General features: G+C 44.7%; 1 protein-coding gene across 12 annotated transcripts in view; it reads left to right on the top strand.

Moving 5' to 3' along the window:
* Positions 1–27,659, top strand: part of EYA3 (EYA transcriptional coactivator and phosphatase 3) — a 1,455,294-nt gene that overhangs the window by 1,277,291 nt on the left and 150,344 nt on the right. For all 12 annotated transcript variants that reach the window (XM_086957503.1, XM_086957498.1, XM_086957496.1 and 9 more), the window contains one exon: positions 25,498–25,612. In XM_086957503.1, coding sequence (XP_086813629.1) covers positions 25,498–25,612 — 115 coding nt within the window. The remainder of the gene's footprint in view (positions 1–25,497; positions 25,613–27,659) is intronic.

A 27,659-nucleotide genomic window follows, 5' to 3' on the forward strand; every position in this document is an offset into this window, starting at 1 on the left:
GGCTGCAGATTTGATCTACCTCTATCGTTTGTTTTATGTTTGCACACTATGTACACGTATATTTGTATTTGGTATTGTGTTGTATAACTTTTTCTTTTTTCATCACTGCCTGTAAAGCGCTCTGATATCCGCAAGGATCTGGTACGCGCTCTATAAAACTTTCTAAATAAATAAATAGACAAAAACTCAACTGCTTCCTTACGGCCACCTCTCCAAACCACAAACAGGTCATCAATGAAACGATACCATGCAACACCATTTGCATTGAAAATAACCCCATATTAAGCTTTGAGGACCAGTTCCTCCCAAGCGCCCATATGCAGACAGGTATAGCTTGAGTAGAAACTGGCCCCCATTGCCACTCCTTGTAGCTGCCTATAGAGGATATTGTTATACATGAAAATACTGTTTTCAAGACAAAATACAAGCGTTTGTTCTAACATTTTGTTGTGTTCCTTGAATTGCGCCGTTCTGCAAGATAAATGTCTACAGCAGCGATACCATCAGAATGTATGATGCTCGTATAGAGCGCTGTCACATCCAGTGCTAACATCCAATAGTCATCCCTAGATATGATCATTTGTATTTTGAGCAGAAAGTCACCAGTATCCTGAATATAGGAATCCAAAGCTCTAACATATCCCTGCAGAAAGAAATCAATATATACTGATGTCCTTTCTAACAACCATCCTCTGGCCGAGATGATCGATCTGCCAGGGGGTTTATCAGGTCTTTATGGACTTCTGGTATGAAATAGATCAAGGGGGTTACTGGATTGTCCGTTTTCAAATACTTGTATTCATCATCTGTCAACAATTCTTTGCTCCTCTACTTGGCAAGTTTCTGATGGTACTCTTGCTGTGTGGTTTTCATTTTTGCCATATTGACCCTTTCATAATGGTGCCTGTCATTCAGTTAAAGATTGGCTTCTTTGTCATAAATGACTCGCGTTAGAAGCACATTACCCCCCTTGTCACATCCTCGGACAATGATGTTCTTATCTTTACTCAATTTGGCCACTAGCTTTTCATATTGGTACGCTTGATTATCATCTTTGTACTTTCCTTTTGAAATCCGTTTCTGCAGATCTTTGAGTTGACAGATTACATTCTCATGGAAAACATCAATGACGTCACGGGGCATGAGAGGACTGAACATGGAGGGTGGCTTAAACGGTGTTGTAGACACTTTCTGCTTAAAAGATTGAGCCTCCCTAGCTGTTAACGATTCAGAATTCTGAATCGTTTTGTCCACCATAAGCGTGGAAGGGTATACTCAGATGTGAGTCCCTTGCTCATTACACCATCAGGATTCAAGCAAGCCGGGCCGAAGACGGCTGTAATGCCAGAAACCGGTCCCCGGAAGCTTGTCTCCTTTCCGGTGAAAAATTGGCTTGGCAGTTTGGTCTGCCCTGTTCCCATGATGCACTGGGCCAGGGACAGACTAATTTGCATGTAGCCAGGCTCTGAGCTGGGATGGTGCAGTGAGCTAAAAAACGGTGATGGATCAAGCCCTGATCTGTTGACTGGTTATGAGTGTTCTGTTTAATTCAGATACTCTGTCCATCACCACCCCCTTTTCTGAATCCCTAGCTGTTAAGTCATCAGATTCCGGGGGTACATTGTATCCTGCTCCTTCTGTTTCACATAACTCCAAAATGTCCTTAGCTATGGACGACCCTGAGGCAGTGACCTCTTGACTTGATACTTCACTCTGTGAACCTGGAATTAGATTTGAGTAAATTAAATTTGCGGAGTTTTAATTTTCTAACTGCTTTATAAAGGTCAGTTCTTGTTGATGCATAGTCAATATTTGTGTGGGGTGCAAACGAGAGATCTAATTTTAGAATATTTTCCTCATCACTGGATAAATGGAGAGGGGTCAAGTTGACAATAGTACGTTTAGAGTCTCCTAATGCAGTTAGTTCTTGGTTGTCCATTGGCCTCTGCCCTTCTTTTTGTATTTCCTTCCGCCTCCTCGCATTGCGCCTCTTCCTGCATTTGAAGTTTGAGTATTTTCTTTGTAGTTCCTTTGTACCCGAGGTCTCAAGGATTGCATTCTCTCGTGGCATAAAATACTTATTTCATCACCGGGAGAGGGTTTAGCTTGTTGATTCCATACTTCTGCTCTTCTGCTCCTCGGAACACTGAGTCGGATTCACTTCCTCCTCCAGAGCTCATGTCCGATATTGTTGAATCGGTCTGATCTTTGTTCCTGATTACTGTTCTCGGTTTGACAGAGGTTTTTGTTCCTGTTGCTGGCCCACGTAACGCATCATATTTCTTTGAGAAAGTGAATATTTGGCCGAGTTCGTAGTCGTTCCGGTCGAGTTGGAACTTGTATGCTTTTCTTTCCATGATTTTCGCCTCTTCTTTTTAGGGCTCGTCTTATTAATCCCGCAAGGGATAATAGGACGAGAGTATAGCCGTCAAACCATCGGCCTGATTTTCAAGAGTGCATGTGCTCATGCACGAGCTTGCCATTTGCTTCCCAGCCTCCTTGCATCAGGCAGCTGGGCCTCAGGCATTCACCCCAGCGCGCGCTAATTACATTTAATTAATCCCTGCTGTTTCACACTTCCATTGTTCAACTGTAACCTTGTCGACTGTGTAGCAACAGCGCCATATACTGGCTTTAATTCAACTTCATATAAGACGGCTTCAAATTCAATTGAAGAAATAATAGAAGAAATAATAAACATCTGGCTGGCTGGCAATCTTCAGCAGCGATCCGCATCCTATTTTCTGACTGCTCGCAGCTACTCACTGCTCATGACAGGTAGTTCGGCTCTGCACTGCAGTCAGATGGCTGGGACGTACCATCCATGTGAGTGTACCTGGCGCAGGATCTGTGTGATATCCTGTGTGGATTTCCTTGGTGAACCCACACGCAATTTGTGTTCATGCTCCACCCCACTCTTGGCCATCAGTGTCCATCTTTCTGGACATTTCCTCACCTTCTGCGAACTGCTGGGGCATTCCTGTCTGTTGGGGGTATACCCATGAGGGTCACTCTTACCATTGTGATGGCGCTGCTACCTCTTCCTAGATCCCTCCCTCGTCCGTGTGGGCAGAGCAGTGCTATAATATGTCACGGCCCTTGATTAACTTCCCCCACACTGGCGGCTCCTCCGCACTCAGCGCAGGCAGCCGTAGCAGCACGAAATGCTCCACTCTCGGTTACTGGGCCTTCATTCAGTGACCTGGGTTCATCCTAAAATAAGTAAATCTGCCGCCTCTGCTAAAAGTGTGGCTCCGAACACTTGAGCCCACCTGATCCTTTGTCACTTGCCTTTAATAGATTAATCGGCTCTGAGTTTCGAACCCGAACAATACAGCTGTTTTTCAAGATACTGGCATTTTAATTCAGCCTTCCCAGTAAGTGCCCCTTTACTCTACGCTGCCTAGCTTTCTCACAGAGACCCCATGCACCTGATTTTAATTGGTGCTTTTTCCTTCCTTCCCAGTCTCTATCTCGAACTAAGGTGAAGTCTACTGTAGCGCTCCATAGGCTCTTTTCATTTGATGCTTAATCATACCGCAAAAACACATGAGTATGTCTCAGATCTGTTAGTCTCATTGTTATGCGCTGTCCTCCCGCTTCTCTCGTAAATTCCCATTCATCCGTCCCCCACTCCATCCATCCCCCCACTCCATCCATCTATCCCCCCCACTCCATCCATCCATCCCACTCCATCCATCCATCCATCCCACTCCAATCATCCATCCCACTCCAATCATCCATCCCACTCCAATCATCCATCCCACTCCAATCATCCATCCCACTCCAATCATCCATCCCACTCCAATCATCCATCCCACTCCAATCATCCATCCCACTCCAATCATCCATCCCACTCCAATCATCCATCCCACTCCATTTATCCATCCATCCATCCCCCACTCCATCCATCCATCCCCCCACTCCATCCATCCATCCCCCCACTCCATCCATCCATCCCCCCACTCCATCCATCCATCCCCCCACTCCATCCATCCATCCCCCCACTCCATCCATCCATCCCCCCACTCCATCCATCCATCCATCCCCTCCATCCATCCCCCCACTCCATCCATCCATACATCCCCCCACTCCATCCATCCATCCCCCCACTCCATCCATCCATCCATCCATCCACTCCATCCATCCATCCCCCCACTCCATCCATCCATCCCCCCACTCCATCCATCCATCCCCCCACTCCATCCATCCATCCCCCCACTCCATCCATCCATCCCCCCACTCCATCCATCCATCCCCCCACTCCATCCATCCATCCCCCCACTCCATCCATCCATCCCCTCCATCCATCCCCCCACTCATCCATCCCCCACTCCATCCATCCATACACCCCCCCACTCCATCCATCCATCCCCCCCACTCCATCCATCCATCCCCCCACTCCATCCATCCTCCCACTCCATCCATCCCCCCACTCCATCCATCCATCTTCCCACTCCATCCATCCATCCCCCCACTCCATCCATCCATCCCCCCACTCCATTCATCCCCCCACTCCATTCATCCCCCCACTCCATCCATCCCCCCACTCCATTCATCCCCCCACTCCATTCATCCATCCCCCCACTCCATCCATCCATCCCCCCACTCCATCCATCCATCCCCCCACTCCATCCATCCATCCCCCCACTCCATCCATCCATCCCCCACTCCATCCATACATCCCACTCCATACATCCATCCCCCCACTCCATACATCCATCCCACTCCATCCATCCATCTCCCCACTCCATCCATCCATCCCCCACTCCATCCATCCATCCCCCCACTCCATCCATCCCCCCACTCCATCCATCCATCCCCCCACTCCATCCATCCATCCCCCCACTCCATCCATCCATCCCCCCACTCCATCCATCCATCCCCCCACTCCATCCATCCATCCCCCCACTCCATCCATCCATCCATCCCACTCAATCCATCCCACTCCATCCACCCACTCCATCCATCCATCCCCCCCACTCCATCCATCCATCCCCCCCACTCCATCCATCCATCCCCCCCACTCCATCCATCATCCCCCCCACTCCATCCATCCATCCATCCATCCACCCTACTCCATCCAGCCCTCCCAGCCCACACTCCATCCCTCCACCGGCCCACACTCCATCCCTCGCCCACACTCCATCCCTCGCCCACACTCCATCCCTCACCCTCTTGCCCTGCCTCTATCTCTCGCCCGCCCTCTTTCTTTCGCCCTCCCTCTATCTATCTATCCCCCTCACTATCCATCGCATCACCACAGCATCACCCAAAGGCATCACAACATCACTATGCGCTACCAGAGCATCACTGAACGCCACAGCATCACTCGTTGCCGCCACAACATCATTCAGAGCCACCACAGCATCAATCTGTGAAACCATTCAACAACAACTGATTCAAATATGTTCTCTCAATGTTTCAAACTTTATTACAAATGTCACAATTTTTTTTTAATATTTCACTACTGTTCTTGTATTTTCATCACAATAAAATACACTAAACATAATCTTCCAAAAAGTTATTTGCTAAAGTTTAAGCTATTGCCATTATAAATTACAATAACTTTTATTTAAGTATTAAATATTGAAAAAAATACAACCCATTGTTATTTTTAATATTAATACATCTAAGTCATGTAAATACAACACATATTGCATTACAGATGCTATAGGTGTCACGTTTGCAAAAGTTAACACTATTGGCATTGTAAATGACAGTTATTAATTTTGCTATTTTCAAAACAAAAACATTAATAAAAAATTTGTCATTTACAATACTAATACCTCTAACTTTACTAATGCGAGCCCTATTGCATTGCAAATGCTTGTTTCAACCTGATATGCATCTCACTGGTTAGTTTGTTTTTTAGGGCTCAACCTCTGCAATGCGCTTGCGCATTCAGAGGTCGAGACATATAGGGGCTTAACCGGAGTTTACCCAACCTGGCGATTTGCTGCTGTGCCCGTGAAAAGCCAGCTCAATGCGCAAGCGAATTGACCTAAAATGCGCGTGCACATCAAAGCCAGCCATCTGTTCCCCAGCGTGGTGCCTCCAGCAGCTCTTCAAAGGTATCCGCTCCGGCATTTCTCCTCCCCTAATTATTCCCGGCCGGCCGTGCTTTCACTTTGTCTCTGTGACTCGCGTCTCTCCTCCCCCCCAGTGTACACGCCGGCTGCTGCCTTTCTAGCACAGATTCACTACGCTCGTGCCTCTATTCAGTAAAACTCGTGGCTCACATCTGGTATTACTTTCAATCTTGTCTTTCTGCCTGTAACCCCTGACCAGGTTCTATTCTCTGCTCATCTCTCTTCTCCATGCCTTTCCAGCTCCCTCCCTTGAGCTCTACACTCTCATCCTACTTGCAATTTTCTCCCTTCGCGCTCACTTCTAAATGTTTTCTTTGCTTTTCTCGTCTACCCTTATTTGACTATCATTCTTTTCCTCGCTTACAAATGCGTTAACCCTTTAGCCCGACTGGATGGAAGGAAACGCCGGCTGCTACCTTTCTAGCACAGATTCACTACGGCCTCTATTCAGTAAAACTCGTGGCTCACATCGGGTATTACTTTCAATCTTGTCTTTCTGCCTGTAACCCCTGACCGGAAATGCGTTAACCCTTTAGCCCGACTGGATGGGGGACTCCAAAATGAATCATTCCCTTTCATAAAAATTATATCGGTCACAAACCGTGCTTTCCAAGGCCACAGTAGTAACCAGAAAACATGCTGTGTATTTTATCTACTACATGTTATAAGGCATTGACACTAAACACAAGTATATCACGGTTTATACTTTGTAGGCAGATTTATTAGGCTGATATTCGATTTAGTGATATTTTTCCCCAAATGGCGAATTGTTAAGGATGAGACCTCAAAATATTTAACCTAATCAGGATTTGTTTTAGTACCGTTTCCAGACCAGGCGTTGGGTTTTCTTATTGTTTCATGCGCCTGGTGCGCTGACTTCACAACATCTAAAAGTAAACAAATGTGAACACGCTGTTTATGTTTTGAAAACCGTGCAAAAAACTTACAATGACATGCTTCTGTAAATCTCCGAATAGAATGTGTTTCCAAGAAGTGTGTGTAATAGGAAGCGTTTAAAATGTATCTTCTATTTGTCGTTACTTCCGTTCTATTGCTTTGCAGTAATGCGAAGCATCTTCCGTGATACACGGTTCTAGAGCAATGGGAAGGGGCGGAAAGTACTTCCAAGAGCAGTGCTGGTGGGTTGAGCTATTTGCATGTGAGAGGTGACGTAATTCCCAATGTGTCATCAGTGGAAGCAAATACCAAAGGTTCGTGCTGTCGTACACAATAAGCCAATGCTATAACTTAACGTACACGTGCAAACCAACGTAATTACATATCACCAGAGGCAAAGGGAGATTCTCTTGTGATAAATGCAGATTGATTACTGTTAGCTTGCATTCGAAGTAAGTCTGCTCTTCAAAACTAAACCGTAAACGGCAAGAGGCCATTTACAGTGCGAGCTGTGGGCTTAGTATTCTTAGCTGGACACCAAAGGAAACAATTGTGTGCATACTTTGGATTGCACCACTCGGCGCCAGCCCAGCATCACTCAGCGCCACCCCAGCATCACTCAGCACCACAACAGCATCACTCAGCGCAACCACAGCATCACTCAGCGCAACCACAGCATCACTCAGCGCAACCACACCATCACTCAGCGCAACCACTGCATCACTCAGCGCAACCACTGCATCACTCAGCGCAACCACTGCATCACTCAGCGCAACCACTGCATCACTCAGCGCAACCACTGCATCACTCAGCGCAACCACTGCATCACTCAGCGCAACCACTGCATCACTCAGCGCAACCACTGCATCACTCAGCGCAACCACTGCATCACTCAGCGCAACCACTGCATCACTCAGCGCAACCACTGCATCACTCAGCGCAACCACTGCATCACTCAGCGCAACCACTGCATCACTCAGCGCAACCACTGCATCACTCAGCGCAACCACTGCATCACTCAGCGCAACCACTGCATCACTCAGCGCAACCACCGCATCACTCAGCACCACCACAGCATCACTCAGCACCACCACAGCATCACTGGTTCAAATATGTTCTTTCAATGTTTCAAATTGTTTTCAAGCTTTCACGCTTTATTACAAATCACAGAAAGATGTTAATATTTCACTTCTGTTCTTGGATTTTCGTCACAATAAAAAACACTGAACATAATCTTCACAAAAGTTAATTACAAAAATGTAAGCTACTGCCATTACAAATTAAATAAACTATTTAAGTATTACTTATTTAAACAAATTAAAAGCATTGTTATTTGTAATATCAATACATCTAAGTCACGTAAATACAAAACATGTTGCATTACAAATGCTATAGGTGTCACATTTGCGAAAGTTATAACTATTGGCATTGTAAATGACAAAGCTATTAATTTAACTATTTGAAAAAATAACTCACAAAAAAACATTTATAAAACCAATAGCTCAAACTTTCCTATTGCGAGCTCTATTGCATTTCCAATGCTTGTTTCCTCTGTATCGACCATTGATTCCAGCTCCTCCTGAATCGTGGCTATTTATTTTAATAGTTGTGTTCTGTCAATGTCTGCGTACTTAATCAATATTAGTACTAGGCGCCGTGATAACACCAAATTAGTTTCGGCCCATTCTCTCATTAGGTCCGGATTGGGATTCTCATAGCTGGGGGCCATGAGGATACGCAGACCCCTGGGGATCCGGTTTACATCTATGTATCGTTGTAACGATTTCGATTCCCACCACTTGCTTTGCTCATTTTAAAAAAAAAATCTCTAATAACTTGAATTTTTCTTTTAGTGTACTGTTGCTGGGATTGACTTCGGTGTTTGTTATTCCCCGAATGTTAGCAGGTATCGGGAGGCTGTCCGAAAACAGTCATGGCTGCAGCCTCCCTATCTCTCACGTTGTCGGCCGACATCGTAATGAGCACTGTCACAGTTAATCTTGCAGGCTACTTAAACTCATAGGTGCCGTTCGTACCGGTTGTAAGCAACATTGTACTTACATGGGGGCTACATTTGGACTACACTTAATGCGTCCCTTGCTCTCTTTCTCTGTTTGAAAAAAAAACAAATGGAGAACACTAGGTCTTTCTTGTTCGAGTATCTTGGGTTCCTTAGCCCCAAGCTCTGTTGTTTATCTCTCTCTCTTTCATAATGCAAGCAAGCATTGTTTTCTATGTCCGGCTTCTGCTGATTTTCTTTGGCCAGAATGATTCTATGAATGGTTTGGTCCGTAAGACTCTCTGGTGATACGTTTCTGTGTCTTAATATGTGTGCTGTTGTAGCTCCATTTGGCATATTCATGTGTGGTGTTGAATCGGGAGTCCACACGTATCCATACATGTGTGTATGTTGACGATTTGTTTATAATTTGGGACGGAGATCTGACAAGCGCATCAGTTCATTGAAAAGTTGAATGATAATACAGTTAACCTCCATTTTACAGCAGAAATTAGCAAGTCTATGGTAACCTTTCTCGATGTACAGATCAAGGTAGAACGGGATAAACTGTCAACTTCCTTGTACCGGAAACCTACGGCAGGCAATACTTTATTACATGCCTCTAGTGCTCATCCGTCCCACTTAATCAGGAGCATTCCGTACGGCGAGATGCTCTGTATAAGACGGATTTGCAGTGAAGAAGAAGATTGTAAAAATAAACAACAAGAATGTAAGAACAGGTTTCTTAACAGAGGGTACAGCTCCAAGGTGATAGTCAGCTATTAATAAATCTAAATCACTGTGTAGAAAGGATCTGCTGGAATACAAAAACAAACAGAGAGAAAAAACTGGACCGGAGGAACCAGTTAGGCTTATGCTTAACTTTTCCAGACAAGAAAAGCAAATTAGAGGAATTGTTAGAAAAAATTGGCCCATTATCAAAAGTGACCCTATAATAGGAGGCGCCTTACCTTCGAATCCTTTGGTGTCGTTTAGAAAAACGAACAGCATGGGGTCCTCATTGGTAAATAGTAGCATAGAGGCCAGGCCTAAAAATAGCTGGTTAAGGGCAAGAAAAGGCTTTTTCAAATGCTCTGTGTGCAAGGCATGTCAATATGGAGAAAACACCACCAGTTACAAAACAGCCTTTGATCCTGGCGTTGACAAAATTAATTTACATTTGACGTGCAAAACTGAATATGCCGTCTATGTGCTCACCTGTAGTTGCAATCTGAAATACATAGGGAGCACAAAATTGCCAGCACACAAAAGGATCTTGCAGCACATCCGAGCTATTTGTAACAATGAGGAAAGCTACCCGGTAGCCAGACATTTCAAGCAAAGTCATAACAGCGACCCTAAATTTCTAAAATACTTTGTGATTGATGTCATACTTCCTACTAAGAGAAGTGGTAATAGGGAGGCCAGATTAAGGAGTCTTGAAACATCATATATATTAAGATTTGACTCCAAGCCCCCCAAGGGTTTGAATAACACAGAGGATCTGTATACCTTCCTGCAATTAATTCTTTTTAACAGTTTTTCAACTTGTGTATATATAATGATGATCTAGATGTGTATTTATCTATTATTGATAGAAGAGCACAATTAATGGTGTAAGGATATCTGTATACATACTGGTTGGAGTAAAAACTGAGAACAGAGCCTGATTAGTTGGATATATAACAAAAACTTTTATGAAATATTTGATTCATTTTCTCCACTGTTACTGTTCTTTTAATTAGTGAGGAGGATTTTAGGACATTACTATTTATATATTTTATTGACTTAGGGTTAGATTTTAAGGATGGTTGTATAGAAAATATTTAATATTTCTAGTTATTAATAATGGTTTTTACTGAATCAATCCTTGATGAAATGATAATGTAGAATTGATGTCCCATTGTCCTTTACACTGCACTTTAAAAGAACTAAGCACAAGTCACTTTGTATAACAGTCTTGCTCATGCGACAATAGGATTGTTGTATTTATACTATCACAGGTTTGCACATTTACTTATTTATTTTCTCACTCAGGATATAGGGTGTTTTTAGACATAGCAGAATACATTTGTGTCTTTTAATGCATTTATGCTGTTATAATTTCATGAACACAATAATTGTATCATGTAAAGAAAGTTTTCTTAAAATGGATGAAAAATTATGCATTTATGCCGAAATTGATGTAATTGAAAGGACATATAAGCAAAAAGTATTTGTTCTATGTCTACTAAGTTATGTTTGCACTAGCACTTTAAAAGGGACACGAAAAATCAATGAGATGTCATGTGATCAAGGGAGGGATCTCCAGAAACGCGTCATGGCGGCATTGGCAAAATAAAAGAATGCACTGAAGAAATCTGTGGTCCACGCTGGTCTTTTCAAGGTTATTGAAGCAGCAAGGCAAGGTTGGATTCATATATACATGTATGTATGTATGTGTATATGTGTGTGTATATATATATATATATATATATATATACACATATATACATGTTTATATGGTTTTGAATATGTATAAAGGGGGGTATGCCTCGATATTAACATATGTCTGTCTTGTGGCACATTTTTTCCACATTATATTTATTTAATGCTCTTTTCCTTTCCCTTGGGGACATGGTTTTTGTGCATACCTAGGATCCAGTACTCAGTTCTTGTAAGAAACTTTATTGCTAATGTTTCCATTGTGCAATGGCAATTTCTTGATTATACATTTTTCTTCATCCCTTTCTGAAGGGTGAAAGGTTCAGTTCTGTCCTCTGGCAGAGTTCTTACCATTACCTATGATGCTTATGCAGAGACCATTGTTTCTCGTAACAGCCAGGTTTGCACTTGCTTGTCCTGCCTGTTTTGGTCAATCATTGTTGAGGGCCTAGTTCTTTTTCAGAACTTGGTGGGACTCCGTCGCATACCCTCCTCCAATGGGGTATACTTATGGTATCTAATTCTAAGTTAAGGAATCTGCGGCTAGATGTCTCTATCAGATGGACAAGTTACTTTACCTCGGTAACCATGTATCTGGTGAGGCATAGTCTAGCTGCAGATTCCATAACACGGGCCTTTATGCCAGTGGTCTCTGTCTTGATTGAGTGCTGGTCTACTCAAGCTCCTTGACCAAGTCATTACACCTTATTCATGTTACCTGTTTCCTTCACCACCCTCCCAGTATCTGTGTGGTGGGTACCAATATGCATGCACACTATTGCACCCTGGTTATTCTCCAGTGTGGGGGTTTGTCCTATCCCTCTTCTTTCTTCGCTTTGACTCTGTTACTGTCAAGTGATTATATTTAGTGTGCATTGTCAAATAGTCACTGTTGTTGCAGGAGTGTTGAGATTTCCATAACATTCCTATCTGAAAGAGACACGTTAGTGATAGATTCCTTACCTTAGAATATCCCCAGGCATCAGACTGGATCCGGAAAGCTTTCGTCAGCAGTACCCCTGCGCGTCGATAGGTGTCGTCGTACGGCTCCACGTTCGTCGTTGGTGTCTTATTCACAGGGATGACGTCACTGGAGCTACTTAGACGCGCTGACGTCAGTCCTTTTTTTTCCGCGCCAGCAAGCGCAGATCTGCCAAGAGCGGTTCCCAGTCACTTGTTGACTTAAGTCATTTTTTGTTATTATTTGTGAGTACACTGTACCCCTGGTGCATAGGGATACCCAGCTTCAAACTTTACGTGGCCTGTCCGCGCACAATGTCCCTGACTGACCCTCACTGTGAGTGTCTCTTCCACCTGGGGCATGGCCACGACACCAAGTTGTGTTCCCACTGCTGAGCCATGCGGAACTTTGCGGGAGTGGTCCCGAAAGTTGCTGGAGGCCTGGGAGTCAGCCCCACATCGTTCCAGGCCCCGGTCCCGTGGAAGGTCGAGGACCCGGTCGCAAAGCAAGCACCATCATTTAAAGTCTTTGCACTCGCAGTCAGGTAAGGCGAAGCACAAAAAGTCGAAGAAGCGTCACTGCTCTTCGTCCTCCCTCGCCGGTCGCGGGACATGGCTGAGGGGGCAGGTGGTACCACCCCTGCTTCTCCAACGGAGCCTGAGCAGTTACCGTTGGCTCACCCACCTTTCCCGGGGAAGGGAAGAACTGGTATGGGTTTGAGCACCCTCTCGCAGCACATTGTAAGTCTGTCCCCGACTGGGATGAGGAGGAGGAGGCCGGTGGCCCAGATTACACTCCGGGTCCTGGTTCACCATTCCCTTCAGCTACTATGGAGGAGAGTGGTACCTTTTTCACGGCGCTACGTAGGACGGCTGAGGCTCTTTGCCTCGAGCTCCCTACAGTGGCTGTCAAGACCGACCTACTGACTGAAGTGCTTCTGCCAGCTTCTTCTTAGACAGAACCGCTGTTGCCGTTTAATAATGCACTTACTGATGTGCTTCTGTGCACCTGGTCGCGGCCCAACACAGGGGCCCCTGTGGACAAGGGTGTGGGCCAACGCCATCGCCTGGCCCCGGGCGACCCTGCCTTCCTCACCCAGCACCCTATACCTGAGAGTTTGGTGGTTCAGGCCTCAACGTCCAGTGTGTGTTTCCTTCTGCTCCACCAGACAAGGAATCCAAGAAATTGGAACAGTTTGGCAAGAAGATTTATTCTTCCGCAAGGTCTGGACTGCGGTCTGTGAACACTGCCTGTCTCTTGGGCCGCTATTCCCATCCTGTATGGGATGTGGTTGAGCAGGTGCTACCTCAGTGTCCAGAGGTGGCCCGGGCAGTTCTCTCCCGAGCTCTTATGGAGGGGAGAAATGCGGCCAAATTCACTATACATTGTGCTCGCGATGACGCTGATTTGCTCGGTAGGGCAGTTTCCACAACTGTGGCGTTACGTCATCATGCCTGGTTGAGGACGACTGGTTTTTCGGGAGATAAACAGAATAGTTTGATGGACATGCCCTTCAATGGCCTCTTTAGTGATAAGGCGGGTTCCACATTGGAACGTTCCAAGGACTCTCGGGCCACGGCCAAGTCCTTAGGCCTTTCCGCCACACTTAATCCTTCCGCTTCTAACTTTCGTTCCTTTTGAAGTTCCGGAAAAGGCGTACAAACACGTTCATTTCAGAACAAGCCTGCGCAGCAACAGTCCCAGCACACCTCCCCACTGACGCACCATTACATCTAACCGGTTGGTTTGGGAGATTGTTTGAAGGGGCTACCCCCTCCCCTTCGAGTCTACCCCCCCCCAGCCATGCCACCGCAGTTCCACCTCATGTTGGAGGATCATTTGGCACTTCTCCAGCAGGAAGTTACGGCCCTCTTGGCCAAGGGGGCCATCGGGCATGTTCCGACGCCAGAAGAAGGTTGTGATTGTTACTCCCACTTATTCTTGGTTCCCAAGAATGACAAGGGCCTACGTCCCTTCTTAGACCTAAGGAACGAAAATCGCTTCCTCCGGAAGGAGAAGTTCAAGATGTTCACTCTGGCTCAGGTCTTGTCTGCTCTCGACCCACAAGACTGGATGGTAGCACTGGACCTTCAGGACGCCTATTTTCATATTCCCGTCTGCCAGCCCAGGGGCGTTACCTGCGAATCGAGGTGGGCCAGGAGCATTTTCAGTTCACCGTGCTACCCTTTGGCCTTACCAGCGCCCCTCGGGTGTTCACAAAAGTGATGGCGGTGGTTGCAGCTCATCTGTACAGATCGGGGGTTTCAGTCTTCCACTATCTCGACGACTGGTTGTTCATGGCGGGCTCGCCCCAGACAGTCGTCTCCCACCTCTGGACTACGGCCGACCTCCTGCATTTGCTGGGGTTTACCATCAACGTGCCGAAGTCGCACCTAATTCTCTCCCAGAAACATCTCTTCATCGGAGGGGTTCTGGACACGTCACAGTTTCGGGTTCATCCTCCATAACAGCGAGTCCAGGACATTCGTGCTATAATTCAAATCTTTCAGCCCTTGTCCTGGGTTTCGGTCAAGGCGACCTTGAGGCGGCTGGATCTCATGGCCTCCTGCATCCTGCTGACCAACCATTCCAGGTGGCACATGTGGGCTCTGCATTGGGATCTGAAGTTCCAGTGGGCGCAGCATCAGGGGAACTTGTCCGACTATGTCCAGATCTCGGAGGGTACTGCACAACAATTGCAGTGGTGGCTCACAAATCAGCATTGGGTCAGCGGCAGATCCCTCTCCCTTCCCCAACCGGAGCCCACAGTGGTGACGGATGCTTCCCTCCTGGGATGCGGCGGCCACATGGGAGAGGCAGAGATCAGAGACCTCTGGTCTCCGGCGGAGTCCCGGCTCCATATCAACCTTCTGTAGCTTTGGGCGATCCTTCTTGCACTAAAGGCATTCCTTCCCTCTGTAAGGGAGAAGGTAGTGCAGGTGTTCACGACAACACCACCGCCATGTGGTATTGCAACAAACACGGCGGGGTGGAGTCCTGGACGCTATGTCAGGAGGCTCTGCGCCTCTGGATATTGCTGGAACGTCACAGCATTTCCTTCACGGTTCAACACCTGGCGGGTTCTTTGAACGCCAGGAAAGACTAGCTCCGTTGCCGGTGTCTGATGGATCACTAATGGCGTCTCTTCTCGGAGGTGGCGCAAGGTCTCTTTCAACAGTAGGGAGAGCCTTGGTTAGATCTATTCGCCACATAAGAGAACGCACAATGTCCGCAGTTCTGCGCATTGGAATTTCCAAGGAGGCACTCGCTCGGCGATGCTTTTCGTCGCGAGTGGAACTGCAGTCTGTTTTACGCCTTTCCACCTATACCTCTTCTACCCAGAGTGCTGAAGAAAATCCGGCACGACCGGGCCCAAGTCATTCTTGTGGCTCTGGACTGGGCTCGAAGAGTTTGGTGTCCCGAGCTAGTCAGTATGAGCCTGAATCCCCTGATCCGACTTGCTCTGCGTGAGCATCTTCTGTCGCAGCAGCAGGGGACGGTTCTACACCTGAACCTGTCCAGCCTCCCTCTACATACGTGGAGATTGAGCGGTGACAGTTGATTCTTCTAAATCTATATACGCCTGCAGGTGGAACAAATATGTGGCATGGTGCACAGCCAAGACTGTGGACCACCTTTCTGCCCCTATTTCTGAGATCCTTTTGTTCCTTCTTTCTCTGGCCCGGTCAGGGCTCTGCTCTGGGCTCTATCAAGGGCTACCTTTCGGCCATTTCAGCCTTTCTGAGGCTTCCAGATCAGCCTTCTCTTTTAAAGTCCCCTGTTGTACAGAGATTCCTAAAAGTAATTATGCATATATTCCCTCCTGTTCCTTTCATAATGCCTCAGTGGGACTTGAATCTTGTTTTGACTTATCTCATGTGCGCTCCCTTCGAGCCACTTCACAATTGTCCTTTACGTCTTCTGACTTTGAAAACTGCCTTCCTGTTGGCTATCACCCCTGCCAGGAGAGTGAGTGAGCTTCAGGCTCTATCTTGTAAGCCTCCCTTTCATACGGTTCGTCTGGACAAGGTTGTGCTTCGCACTTGTCCTTCCTTCTTGCCAAAGGTTGTCGCTGCCTTCCACATCCAGCAGACTATCACCTTGCCCACTTTCTTTCCACCTCCGAACCCTTCCAGAGAGGAAGAGAGGTTCCACCATTTGGACCCAAAACAAGCGCTCTCCTTTTACCTAAATCGCACACAAGAATTCCGGGTGGATGACCAGCTCTTTGTTGGCTACGCAGGCGCCAAGAAAGGCCGGCTGTTCACAAGAGGACTATCTCCTGCTCGGTCGTCTTTTGTATCCAGACTTTTTATTCTATGGCTAAAAAGGAACCTCTGGTGGGGGCTGCGTGCCCATTCTACCAGGGCAACACCAGCTACTACTTCATTGGGACAAGGTGTCCCCGTGCAAGACATTTGTCAAAGCATTATTGCCTTGACAGTCCGGTCCGGAGGGACGGCTTCTTTGGCCGTTCCGTTCTCCGTGACTTTCTGGTGTAATCTTGTTCGCAGACCCACCACCGGGGTTGGTATTGCTGGGGTATCTATTCTAAGGTAAGGAATCTATCACTAACATGTCTCTTTCAGATGCACAAGTACCTACTTGTGTAATGATATATCTGTAAGAGACATTAGTTAGTGATAGATTCCTTACCGACCCACCCATCCTCCTGGTTCTGATTTCTAGGGTTAAGGTCATCCTTTCGGGACCTAGTTTCTATGCACCAGTGGTTAGTATCTTACATGGCTCTGCGTTCCTTTCACGGAAAGTTGTGTATAGAACTGATATCAACGTGCCTGGGTGCGTCTAAGTAGCTCCAGTGATGTCATCTTGGCGAATACGACGCACATGGAGCAGTACAACGATGCCTATCGATGCTCAGGGGTACTGCTGACGAAAGGTTTCCAGATCCAGTCTGACGCCTGGGGATATTCTAGGGTGAGGAATCTATCACTAACTAATGTCTCTTACAGATATATAGTTATACAAGAAGTAACTTGTGCTTCAATTCGTGTTTTATCCTTAGAAGGGTATGATTCTTCCCTTATATGGGGTTTCTTTCTAGGGCAAGTACTCTCCATTCACCCTTGTTTCAATATAATTTATTGAGTATTTTCTTCTGCAATCCATTTTTGATATTTCACGTAATTTGGTGAAACCAATTCTCATCTGCTCTAGTACTCTTGCATTATCCATCACCATGGCATGGAAGTCTCAACTAACAAAATGCCTCAGTAGTTCAGTTTGTTGGGTATCCATTTAAAGGCCATTGCTCGTTTGGTTGTACTCTCTCTTTGGCATGGCCTCACCTTTATCCCAGTCAATTTGAACTGTGAGAAATCGAAAATGTTAGTAATGACCTCCTTCAGGGTCAGTATAGAAGTGGCTGTTTACTCCTAGTCCGCTATATATCATCATGGAGTATAAATGGGAATTCTCTCTGTGCCTTTTGTACCCCCTTTGATAGTGGCTGATTCTCTAATGGCTATCACCAGTGGTTCTGAGGCCATTATGAAGAGTACTGATGTTGCCATCTGGGGGTCCCTCTCAAAGCCACAGGGGTCTGATTTCTAACTCTGTGGTGGAAGGACTCAGTTCAGTGCACCAACACAAATTGGACTCCAATTGGACTGTGATCCATATTCAACCCACTGAGCAATACTGTGTTGGTGGTCATGATTTCAGGTCATGATTAGTCCCAGGCTTACAAAGTGGAATTCCAAACCCTCTTTTGTATATGAATGCCACACTAGAAATAGCACTTTGAAACACAGGATAATCTTTTAAAATGTTTATTTCTAAAACCCAAGTCTGGTTCATGAAATAAGAATGGTAAGCACACAGAATGAGAAAATAAATGCAGGACATAGCCCACGAAAACAGTATGAAGATTCCTAACATGCTTAGTATGTCCCTAAGACCTTATCACTACTTCTAAATGCAATTCTCAAACTAAGCAGAAGCAGTAACCAGCAAGCCTATAAATCGAAGGTCTTAAGATTGATCTCAAAGGATACTTTTGTCTGTTAAAAAAACAGCTTTTTAAGTATCACAGCCCTTTCCTTGGAATGAGAATCAATGCTTGACTGAAGTCCACTTCTCAGCATCACTTCCTGACCAGCCCTCGACTGTGACTGATTGCTATTACAACGCAGTGTGTCCCCTGGCTTGATAGTTCTATTGCGAAGGCTCTCTTACCTAAAGTTGGATACCTGTGTTTTTAGAGTTTGGGATTTTCGATATTATCTTATGTTTTAAAACAATAATAGGACTAGGAGACACGTAAGCAGCAATAAGACAAAACATCATGGCAGAAAATTAGACAGGTCATCTCCATACCTATAAACAATATAAATGTCAGCTTACACAGTGAGCAGGCATGATATCATTTCTATGCACGTCTCATAAAACCTCACACTTTCAACGAAGTAGAAGAATCTGAAAAAATAAGTGATGAAAATAAGAGTCAGGAGGGATAAATGATGGAAATATTTGAATCTGAAAAGGAACCGTCATAGTATTTAATACATCCCTGGGATTACTCCCAACCTAAACAATAAGCATAGCGTGTCTGAATGTTTTTGCAGCTACTTGTTGAACATTTCAAAGCTAAACAATCACTTAGCTATTTAACTATTATGAATGTGTTTTGCGGAAGCTTGATTATCACCATTTCATGGCACATTTGCAGCACATAAGAATATGCTAGAAATATGCAGTTGATGAAATTACAGTTAATCACATGTTGCATGTTGACCAACACACGTTTTCATATCAAAATAAAGTTATCTGCTTTGAAAAATAAAGTGATCACAACTTGGGTGACAAAGAACATTCTTGTCTGGTGCCTATTTTGGTTTTATTGGTATCCAAGATAAATCTATTGGAATGTATCTGTCTTCACTGTGGTGTCCTGATAGATTGATAGATTCACCAAACCTTCCTTGTGAACTTATGTCCAAGGATAAACTACTTGAGTAGGTAACAGATAATCCCACTCTACTCAATCAAATGCTTTCTTAACATCAAGGAAGAGGAACATTTTCTGCATCCTGCATTTTCTGCCATTGTACGTGCAGCAGAGTCAACATATGGTTTTGTGAGGATCAATTATGTACAAATCCAATTGAATTCCTGTGATTTAAGAGTGAAATAGCCTTGCTCAGCCTCATTGCTTAAGGAGATATAGTCAGTTAAATTCTGAACTGAAAGTATCCATTTCCATGACTTTCTGAAACACTTTCCCCAGGAGTTGGACTATGATGGAGCTGGTTACTTTAAAATTCCAAAGGTACGCCATCTTTTCTGGAGTTACAGTCCATTTAATGGCACCTGCAGTATTGGTGTCTGATAATTCCTGATCCAGTACCTCAATCAGATGTTGGGGCATTTTCTAGATGGGTAGTTGGGTCCTAAACAAATTTACATTGATTAGTAGCAGTGTGTTCACCTGTGGTGTATAGGTTTGTATAAAATGAAGCAAACTCTTTGGCATGTATATCTGGTGATAACGTTTTTCCGCGAGTCATTGCAGGGATGGCGGTCTGTGCCTCGCATTACTTCAATTGCAGGACCAATAATCTTTCTGCTTTCTCTTCATGTCCTTTGATGCGGAGCAGGGCCTTCTCAAGTATGTTGGAGAAGATGGTGTTCAGTTTTCTGTTGATGGATGTGGTCTGTACCCTTTCTGTAGTGCAGATTTTTAATTCTTCAGCGTGATCCTTTTCGCTGGTAGCCTCTTTTTGAGCTTTCAGAGGCTCCCTCAGAACTAGTTCAACATAAAACACAGCTTGACAATGCCTGTGTTTTTCTGATTTGTGCAATCCGATTAGATTGTTGCAAATATTTGTTATAGCGTACAAGCAACCAGAAGGCGATGTCATTGAATGAATGTGAATGAATGAATGTAATTTATAAAGTGAAAACTCCTGCCCAATGATTTCTTGGTGCTATAGATAAAGGATTTCGCTACAACAATGTCAGAAACGAGTCAATTTGATGAGCACGTGCCTTCTAAATCCTGTGAGAAAAGCCAGGTCTTTAAGGCCTTTCTGAAGGTAAGTAAAGAGGGAGAAGCTTTTAATGTCAGTGGAACACTGTTCCAGAGCACAGCTATGGTCCTGAAAAAACTTTTTTACAAACGCCTGCCTACAGAAATTTTGTGGTTTTTTAACTTTTGTAATTTTATACCTTGGTCTTAATGTAATGGTTTTAAGTAACCACACAATAAAGTTATTTATTCATTCATTCATTCATTCCTGAAAAAACTCTTCCCGCCCCAGGTGGTCCTCCTAAATGAGGGGACAGTCAGGTTCATGGCAGAGCTACTGCCATGAAAATGGTACTGGGATGTACCATTTGAGTTTCTCCTCGAAATGGGCTGGCCCCAGTCTGTGCAATAATTTATAAGCCAAACAGAAAGCCTTGAACCTACAGCGTTGCCCGACTGGCAGCCAGTTTAGGTTCCTGATGGCACCTCTAACCGATTCATAGTTAGGAATTTTAAAAAGGGAACAAGCAGCAGCATTTTGCAATGTCTGAAACCTCTTCAGGAGACCCAATGCAAGCTTAAGATAGAGACTATTGCAGTAATCGATCCTTGTGAGAACCAATGCCATGGTTACAGTTTTCAGAAGTTCAGGAGACAAAAATGTTTTGATCTTTTTTATGAGCCTTACGGAGCAGAATGAGGCTGGTGTAATTTTATTTACTCGGTCCTTGAACTTCAGTTCTTTATCTAACAGGAAGGGTACGTTTTCTACTTTGTTTGAGAGTTCAGGCACTGAGTTAAACTCTGGTGGCCACCAATCCGGCGTCCAAAATGAGGGGTTGTTGCTAAAGATGATGACCTCAGTTTTAGCAGCGTTCAACTTAAGGCAGTTGTGATTCATCCGGTTACTCACATTGCTCATGCATGTTCTGTATGCCATACCCAAGTTGTTTTAAGGTTTTACTAGTCACACCACAATTTGGGTGTCAGTGTAAGACTCTAAAAAGAAATCAGAATTTTTCAAAATTGACGCAAGTGGCGTAACGTAGAGGCTAAACAGTGTTGGCTCAGTGCCGAGCCCTGGGCGACTCCATAAGGCAGGGTGGAAGTCCTAGATGTAAACTTGCCCATTTCTATGAGCCAAGAAAGATTGGAGGTGATCTAGTGATATATCCTCTATCCCCAGACTATGCATACGGTCAGCCAAAATCTCGTGGCTGACCGTGTCTAACGCTGCGGAAAGTTCCAGCAGAATTAGGGCTGCCGTCCCTCCCTGTCAAACAATTCCTGTGTAGCCTCTGTACCGACCGCAAGAGCAGACTCAGTACTGCTTTTTTTTCTGAGCCCGTGTTGTGTATCGTCCAACAAAGAGTTTTCCCCTGGGTACTCTGAAAGTTGTTGATTCATTACTTTCTCCACAAACTTATCGGTGAAGGGAGTCTTGATAGAGGGTGATAGTTATTCAGGTCCAGAGCATTCCGATTGTCTTTTTTTAATAGGGGCAGAATACTCATGTTTCCAGGGAGAAGGGAAGGTTCCTCATGCAAACATGCTATCAAGAATTTGCCTCCGGTATTGTGCCACTTGAGCAGGGAACATCTGAAATGTTTTGGTCAGGGGTCTTGTGGCGCGCCAGATTTGATTAATGGGATTAACTTTGTGAGTTGGTCTTGTGAAGGGGCCTTGAAGGTGGAGAATCAGATTTTACCTGGAGAGTCAGTTAAGATTTGCCCATTCTGTTGACTGGCTTCTCTCTTTGCAGTAAGTTTATTAGAAATATTAGTGTATTTTTCTTGAAAGAAGTTTGCCAGCTCATCACCATTTTCTTTTATTACTGCATGGTTCGGGCTAGCTGGTACTACCAATTTTTTTTATTATTGAGAAAAGGGTTTTGTTTGCATCACAGGCAGCCTTTATATGCTCTGAGTAATATAAGGTATTTGCTGCTAATATACGTTTATGTTCGGGTAGTTTATTTTTATAGAGATTTTTCTCCTCCACCTCATAATATTTTCTCCATTTTTGTTCTGGTCTACGGCAATCCTGCCTTGATATCCTAAAATTTTCATTGTACCAGGGCTGGGATATTTTCTTAGCTGTGATTTTTTTGATTGATTGGTGCTACTATGTCCAAGGCAGAATTTAGCCAGAGCAAAACATTTTTGACACTCTGCTCCAGGTTATCAGCTGGTTGTCATGGACCAGGGATGATGGCATCTCTTAATTCGGCTGGCCTTATTTTGTGCCAGGCTCTACTTAAGATTTTTGGGATAGTATTTCTGTGCATGATAATTTTCTCAGTCTTTTTCTGCCATTTAACTGCCCGATGATCAGACCCGGTCAGAGGGGAGCGATTAAAGTAGAGTAATAGCAGGATAGTTGGAAAAGATCTACTCTAACGTGTCCAGCCCTATGTTTCTGACCTCTGGTGATTAGGGATAGTCCAAACGCATTCATGGCATCAATCAGTTTTAGTGAATCTGTGTCAGTTTCCCTTTCCAGATGAAAATTGAAATCTCCCAACACCAGAAAATTTGCATTGATGATAGAGGATTCCATTAAGATGCTAAGCTTGTCAGCAAAGCCACACCTTGGTCCTGGTGGAAAATAGATTAGCAGTCCCTTAACAGACTGGGTCCAGCGGCTGCAAAGAGAAGGATAAGGCCTCGAAGCCAGGGTTGGTTAATGGCTGAAATGTAGTTTTAAAATGATTATGGTAAAACACCGCCAACCCCCCTCCTTTATTAATTGACTTTCCAGCCGATGGATGGCATAGCCCGGGGGAGGTACAGGGGGGGACCCTTCTGCTCAGACTTGTCAAAATCCTCGCAATTAAACTTGTTGCGCACAAGATAGCATACATAATATTTAAGAGTGGAACATGTGTGACATTAGAAGGGAAAGATTCCCTCAGTGACCAAGCCCAAAACGTCAATGGACAGGCTCTAACTAATGCATAGGAAGAGACAAGGTATAAATTGTATACTTAAAACTTTAGACCTGTTTCTACGGGTCAGGTTGTAACTGGTGCATAGGAAAGTTATGGTATAGATTGTATATTTACAATTATAACTTTAGGCCTGTACCTGCTACAGGCTCCATTCAAAGACTTATTTTATATTGAATTAAACTCCAATCAAATTGTGAAGTTGGATTTTTATTAAATATATTGGAAAAGTAACTTTTAGAAAGTTACTTTTACATTGTATGAAGCTACTGGTGACTTATTGGAATTAGCTCTCCAGCAATGGCCCAGCCTACACTTGACCTGAATTAGGTTTGAAAAAGGTGTGAACATTTCTCTCAGAGCAGACTGTGGTCCGGGAGAGGTGTTTTCTTTCTTTGGCTGGAAGCCAAGTTGGAGTGGGCCCAGGGGCTTAATTAACTTCAAAGGGGCCTGCCCTGTCACAAGCAAATGTTACATATTTCGAAATCCCCAGCCTTTGTCCCCATAGTGAGGCTGGCACCAAAGCGGGTGGAAAGCTAACCTCAGAACTGGTTTTGAGTGACCAGAGGAGGGGACTGCTCCTTATCCTAGTGCACTTCTATGTGAGCACACAGGCTCTGCACAAGAAGAGAAAGGTTGCCCCATCTTGGATTTTGAGAGTGAGGGGCACTGAGGGATTGTTTGCAGTAGTGGCAAACAGTAATTGCCGAAAGAGTTGTTAGGGTTGTCCTAGGAACGTTTAACCCATTGGTTAGAGTGCTTAGGAGTCACCCCACCATCTAGCTGGTGCCAGGCATAATTGTGGCACCTCAAAAGCACTTTCTGAACCTCAAAAAGATTAGAGGAGGACTGAAGTTGTGTGTGACCTGAGGGGAGCCCTGAAGGACTGTACCTGTTCCACCTTATACCCAGGGCAAAGAAGTGGACTCCAAGGGTCAGTTTGAAGGGCTCTTTTGTGGCCACAGAGACACAGCAAGCTAGAAGAGGTCTTTTTCATGAAGTATCTAACTGACTAGTGGCAACTGAGCCTGGACTGATCCTTGCTGTTGGCCTCTACCTGACAACATGAGCTTCTGGGGTGCCTTACACGTGTACTCCTGTGGTTGTTTGGGCACCAGAAGGAAGTTTGGAAACGTTGAAAATCTTTTCCCCCAGAGCTTTAGGGGGACCTGCAGGAAAAGTATCAGTCTGTCAGTTCTGCTATGTCTGATTGAATTTCACCTTTGTGCCCCGGCCAAGTCTCCCAGCACCTCCGGAAAAGACGGAGTCCCATTCTTCGTTGGGACTTGAAAGGTTTTCAGCTAGAAATGTCAACAGTTCCACCAGGACCAACCTACTAAAAGTATCTGGACTAAAGTCCCACAGCTTTAATTGCAACTGCACCCCACTCAGGGAGTATATTTCTTCTCAAAAAGTGACAGTCTATTTCTGCGTTTGGATTTAGTAACCTATTTGAAACTTTTTGACTTCCAGACTTTTAGCAGGCTAATCTGTTTATTGTACCAACCAGGGCTCCATTGTGGGCTACCTTGAATCGCTGCTAGGCATCGGTCTACAACTTCAATATACTGGCATTGATGCTTTTTGACTCATTTTCACATAAATCTTTAAAATTGTTTATCTCCGATTTTCCAATAGAAGTCTTTTTCATTTGGTTCTTACTTAAAGTGTCTTTTGTTGAACTTTTTTACTTTGTATGCACTGCCTTAATACTTTAAACATTGCCTTTGATTTAAGTATGGCTGCTTTGTGTTGTTACCTGGGATAACCACAGGTTTATTTTATTTAATGTTTGTGACATCTAGCATGTGTTGGGCTTATCCTTTGAAGTAGACACTTCTCCACCCCAAATAATCCACTTTCCTACACCAATGTACATCACAACTCCCTAATCTTCATTTTATTCAATGAGACCTCTCACTGAATCTTAATATTGCCTGTGGTAGGCACTGGGGTGATAAACTATAATAATGCCTAATATTATTCAGAAAGCACCTCATAGTGGTTGTGCAAACTGTGTACTGGTCAACATGTGAAAAAAGTGTTGATTGTTTTACTTTGGTGTTCTGTAGAAAATGACAATGTTTGTTCCATAGGTAGAATACAAAATGTAAAAGCTCAATACAAGTGCATTCTTAATTGAGTCCTCATGCAACTTAATGACTATGCAACTTATTTTCACAGGTCTCCTTAGTCCTCAAAGAAGGGAAAGCTTGCAGAGATTGAGGTCGGATATAGAAACCTTGACAGATGCTTGGCTAGGAACTGCTTTAAAATCGTTGCTACTAATACAGTCCAGGTAATGGTGTATTTTGTTTCATAGTCTAGAATTGACTAGTTAATTACCTGTCAGGAAATGAGTGTTATGTAAACACGGTCCTGGTTTGCACCAAATCGAACAGGACGTACAGTACGTACAGTAACAAACGCTTGTTTCCATGTGAGGATTCTTGTACTGTGCTAAAGTGAGAAATAGGAATACTGTTATTCAAAGTGTGTGAAATACAATAAAACATAATGTTTTGGTTCAAAGGCTGTGAAATACAATAACATTTAATGTTTTGTTTCTAACATAAAAGGTGAAAAATAACTTGAATGTATAACAGGTCAAAACAATGCTTACAAGTGAGCAGGTTTTAACTAAGAAAACTATGTTTTATAGTATTAATGGAGAGTGAGACTGGTAGGTTAGAGTATGAAGAGTGGTATTGGGGAGGTCCTCATTTTCAAACTAGGTAACAAATTCAAACAGTGTAAAAGCACAAATCCCCTGTATTGGACCTTTCATATATTCACCTGCTAGAATCATTCCCCGTTGTCACTGTGGAAGTCCCACGGTACCATAGTAGAGCAGAATGTATCACTATCATAGGCTATAATTGCAGTGTAAAAAGTCATTTTAATAGCCTATCTGTCATTTAAAAAAAAGGATCAAACTTGAACTGCAACCAATCGGGTGACCGCACCCTCTAGAACACTCCCAACAGAGTTTGAGTCCCTCAGATTTTCTACAACAAAGGCTGAGTCTCTCAGATTTTCTTACTGCACGTTGTGTGACTGGAGTCTCCCTGAATACTTGTCAAATGCATCAACCTGCAATATCCTGAACCCAGCGGAAGCGATGTTTGTGGTCGCCCTGCCACTCCCCTCACGGTGTTGCATTCTGCTTTTCTGCCGGCCTTTCTCACAATGAAGGGAATGGAGCAAAATAAAAAACCAGATCTGAGCCGTTGGCTCACTGGACACCCTCGTCTGTGGTTGCTCAGTAGGCATTGCCCTTGACATAATACCAGGTGGGCATTGAGGATGTGGTGCACACTATAATATAAACATAAACTGAATTACCTGCAGATCATCACACGTAATGAAAGCACTCCCCTGTGCAACCCATCACACCCACTTTAGTATCTGTATTACCTTTTCACGCAACCAGATCAGCAGGTAGCCTAGGATCTTTGTCAGGACAACGGGCAGGCTGTTGCTTTCAGTTAAGTCATTGAATAATCGCCTGAAGGAATTGAGCCCATCTCCAATCCGAGAGTGCTGTAAGGCACCTTACGCACATGCCCTACAATAATGAACTGTCCAAACTTGAACTACGTAAACCTTCACGGTACCGCAAATCAGTCTTGACCCTGTGCCCCATGGGAACAGTTCAGCCCTAACTGCCAAGCCAGGTCGTCCCTGGACTGGAAACAAGCATCCAAGGACCGGTTTTGGGCTTTCAGCCCTCATCAGCCTGGATAGCTTGATTCCAGTGGCATGGAGAGCACGGGACTCACGTCTGAGCATACCCGTCTCACTCAGGGTGACAAATGCAAAAAACAACAGGTGATGGACAGAATGCAGAACAATGTCATCCATTCACCCCAGTACAGGGATCTGGGCCTCCATCCATCGTTTTTTTGCTCACCATGCCATTCCAGTTTGAACCCAGCCATATGCAAATCAGTCTTGACCCTGGGCCCCATGGGAACAGTCCAGCCCGAACTGCCAAGCCGTCCATGGACTGGAAACAAGCATCCAAGGACCGGTTTCGGGCTTTCAGCCCTCATCAGCTTGGATAGCTTGATTCCAGTGGCATGGAGAGCACAGGACTCACGTCTGAGCATACCCGTCTCACTCGGGGTGACAAATGCAAAAAACAATAGGTGATGGACAGAGAGGTGCTGTGGTGAGATTCTATTGTTAGGCGTTAAAGATGCCCCCTTGGAGGTACGCAACTTGTGGCATGACTTACTGTACCTACCGTTTCGGACACGCCAATGTCCACTGCAGGTCCATGAAAAAAGGATGACATGCTGACGTCCACTGCAGACTACTGAGACAATGCTCGGATGTCCTCT

This window comes from Lissotriton vulgaris, chromosome 2_1 (assembly GCF_964263255.1).
Source record: "Lissotriton vulgaris chromosome 2_1, aLisVul1.2, whole genome shotgun sequence".
Classification (NCBI taxonomy): domain Eukaryota; kingdom Metazoa; phylum Chordata; class Amphibia; order Caudata; family Salamandridae; genus Lissotriton; species Lissotriton vulgaris.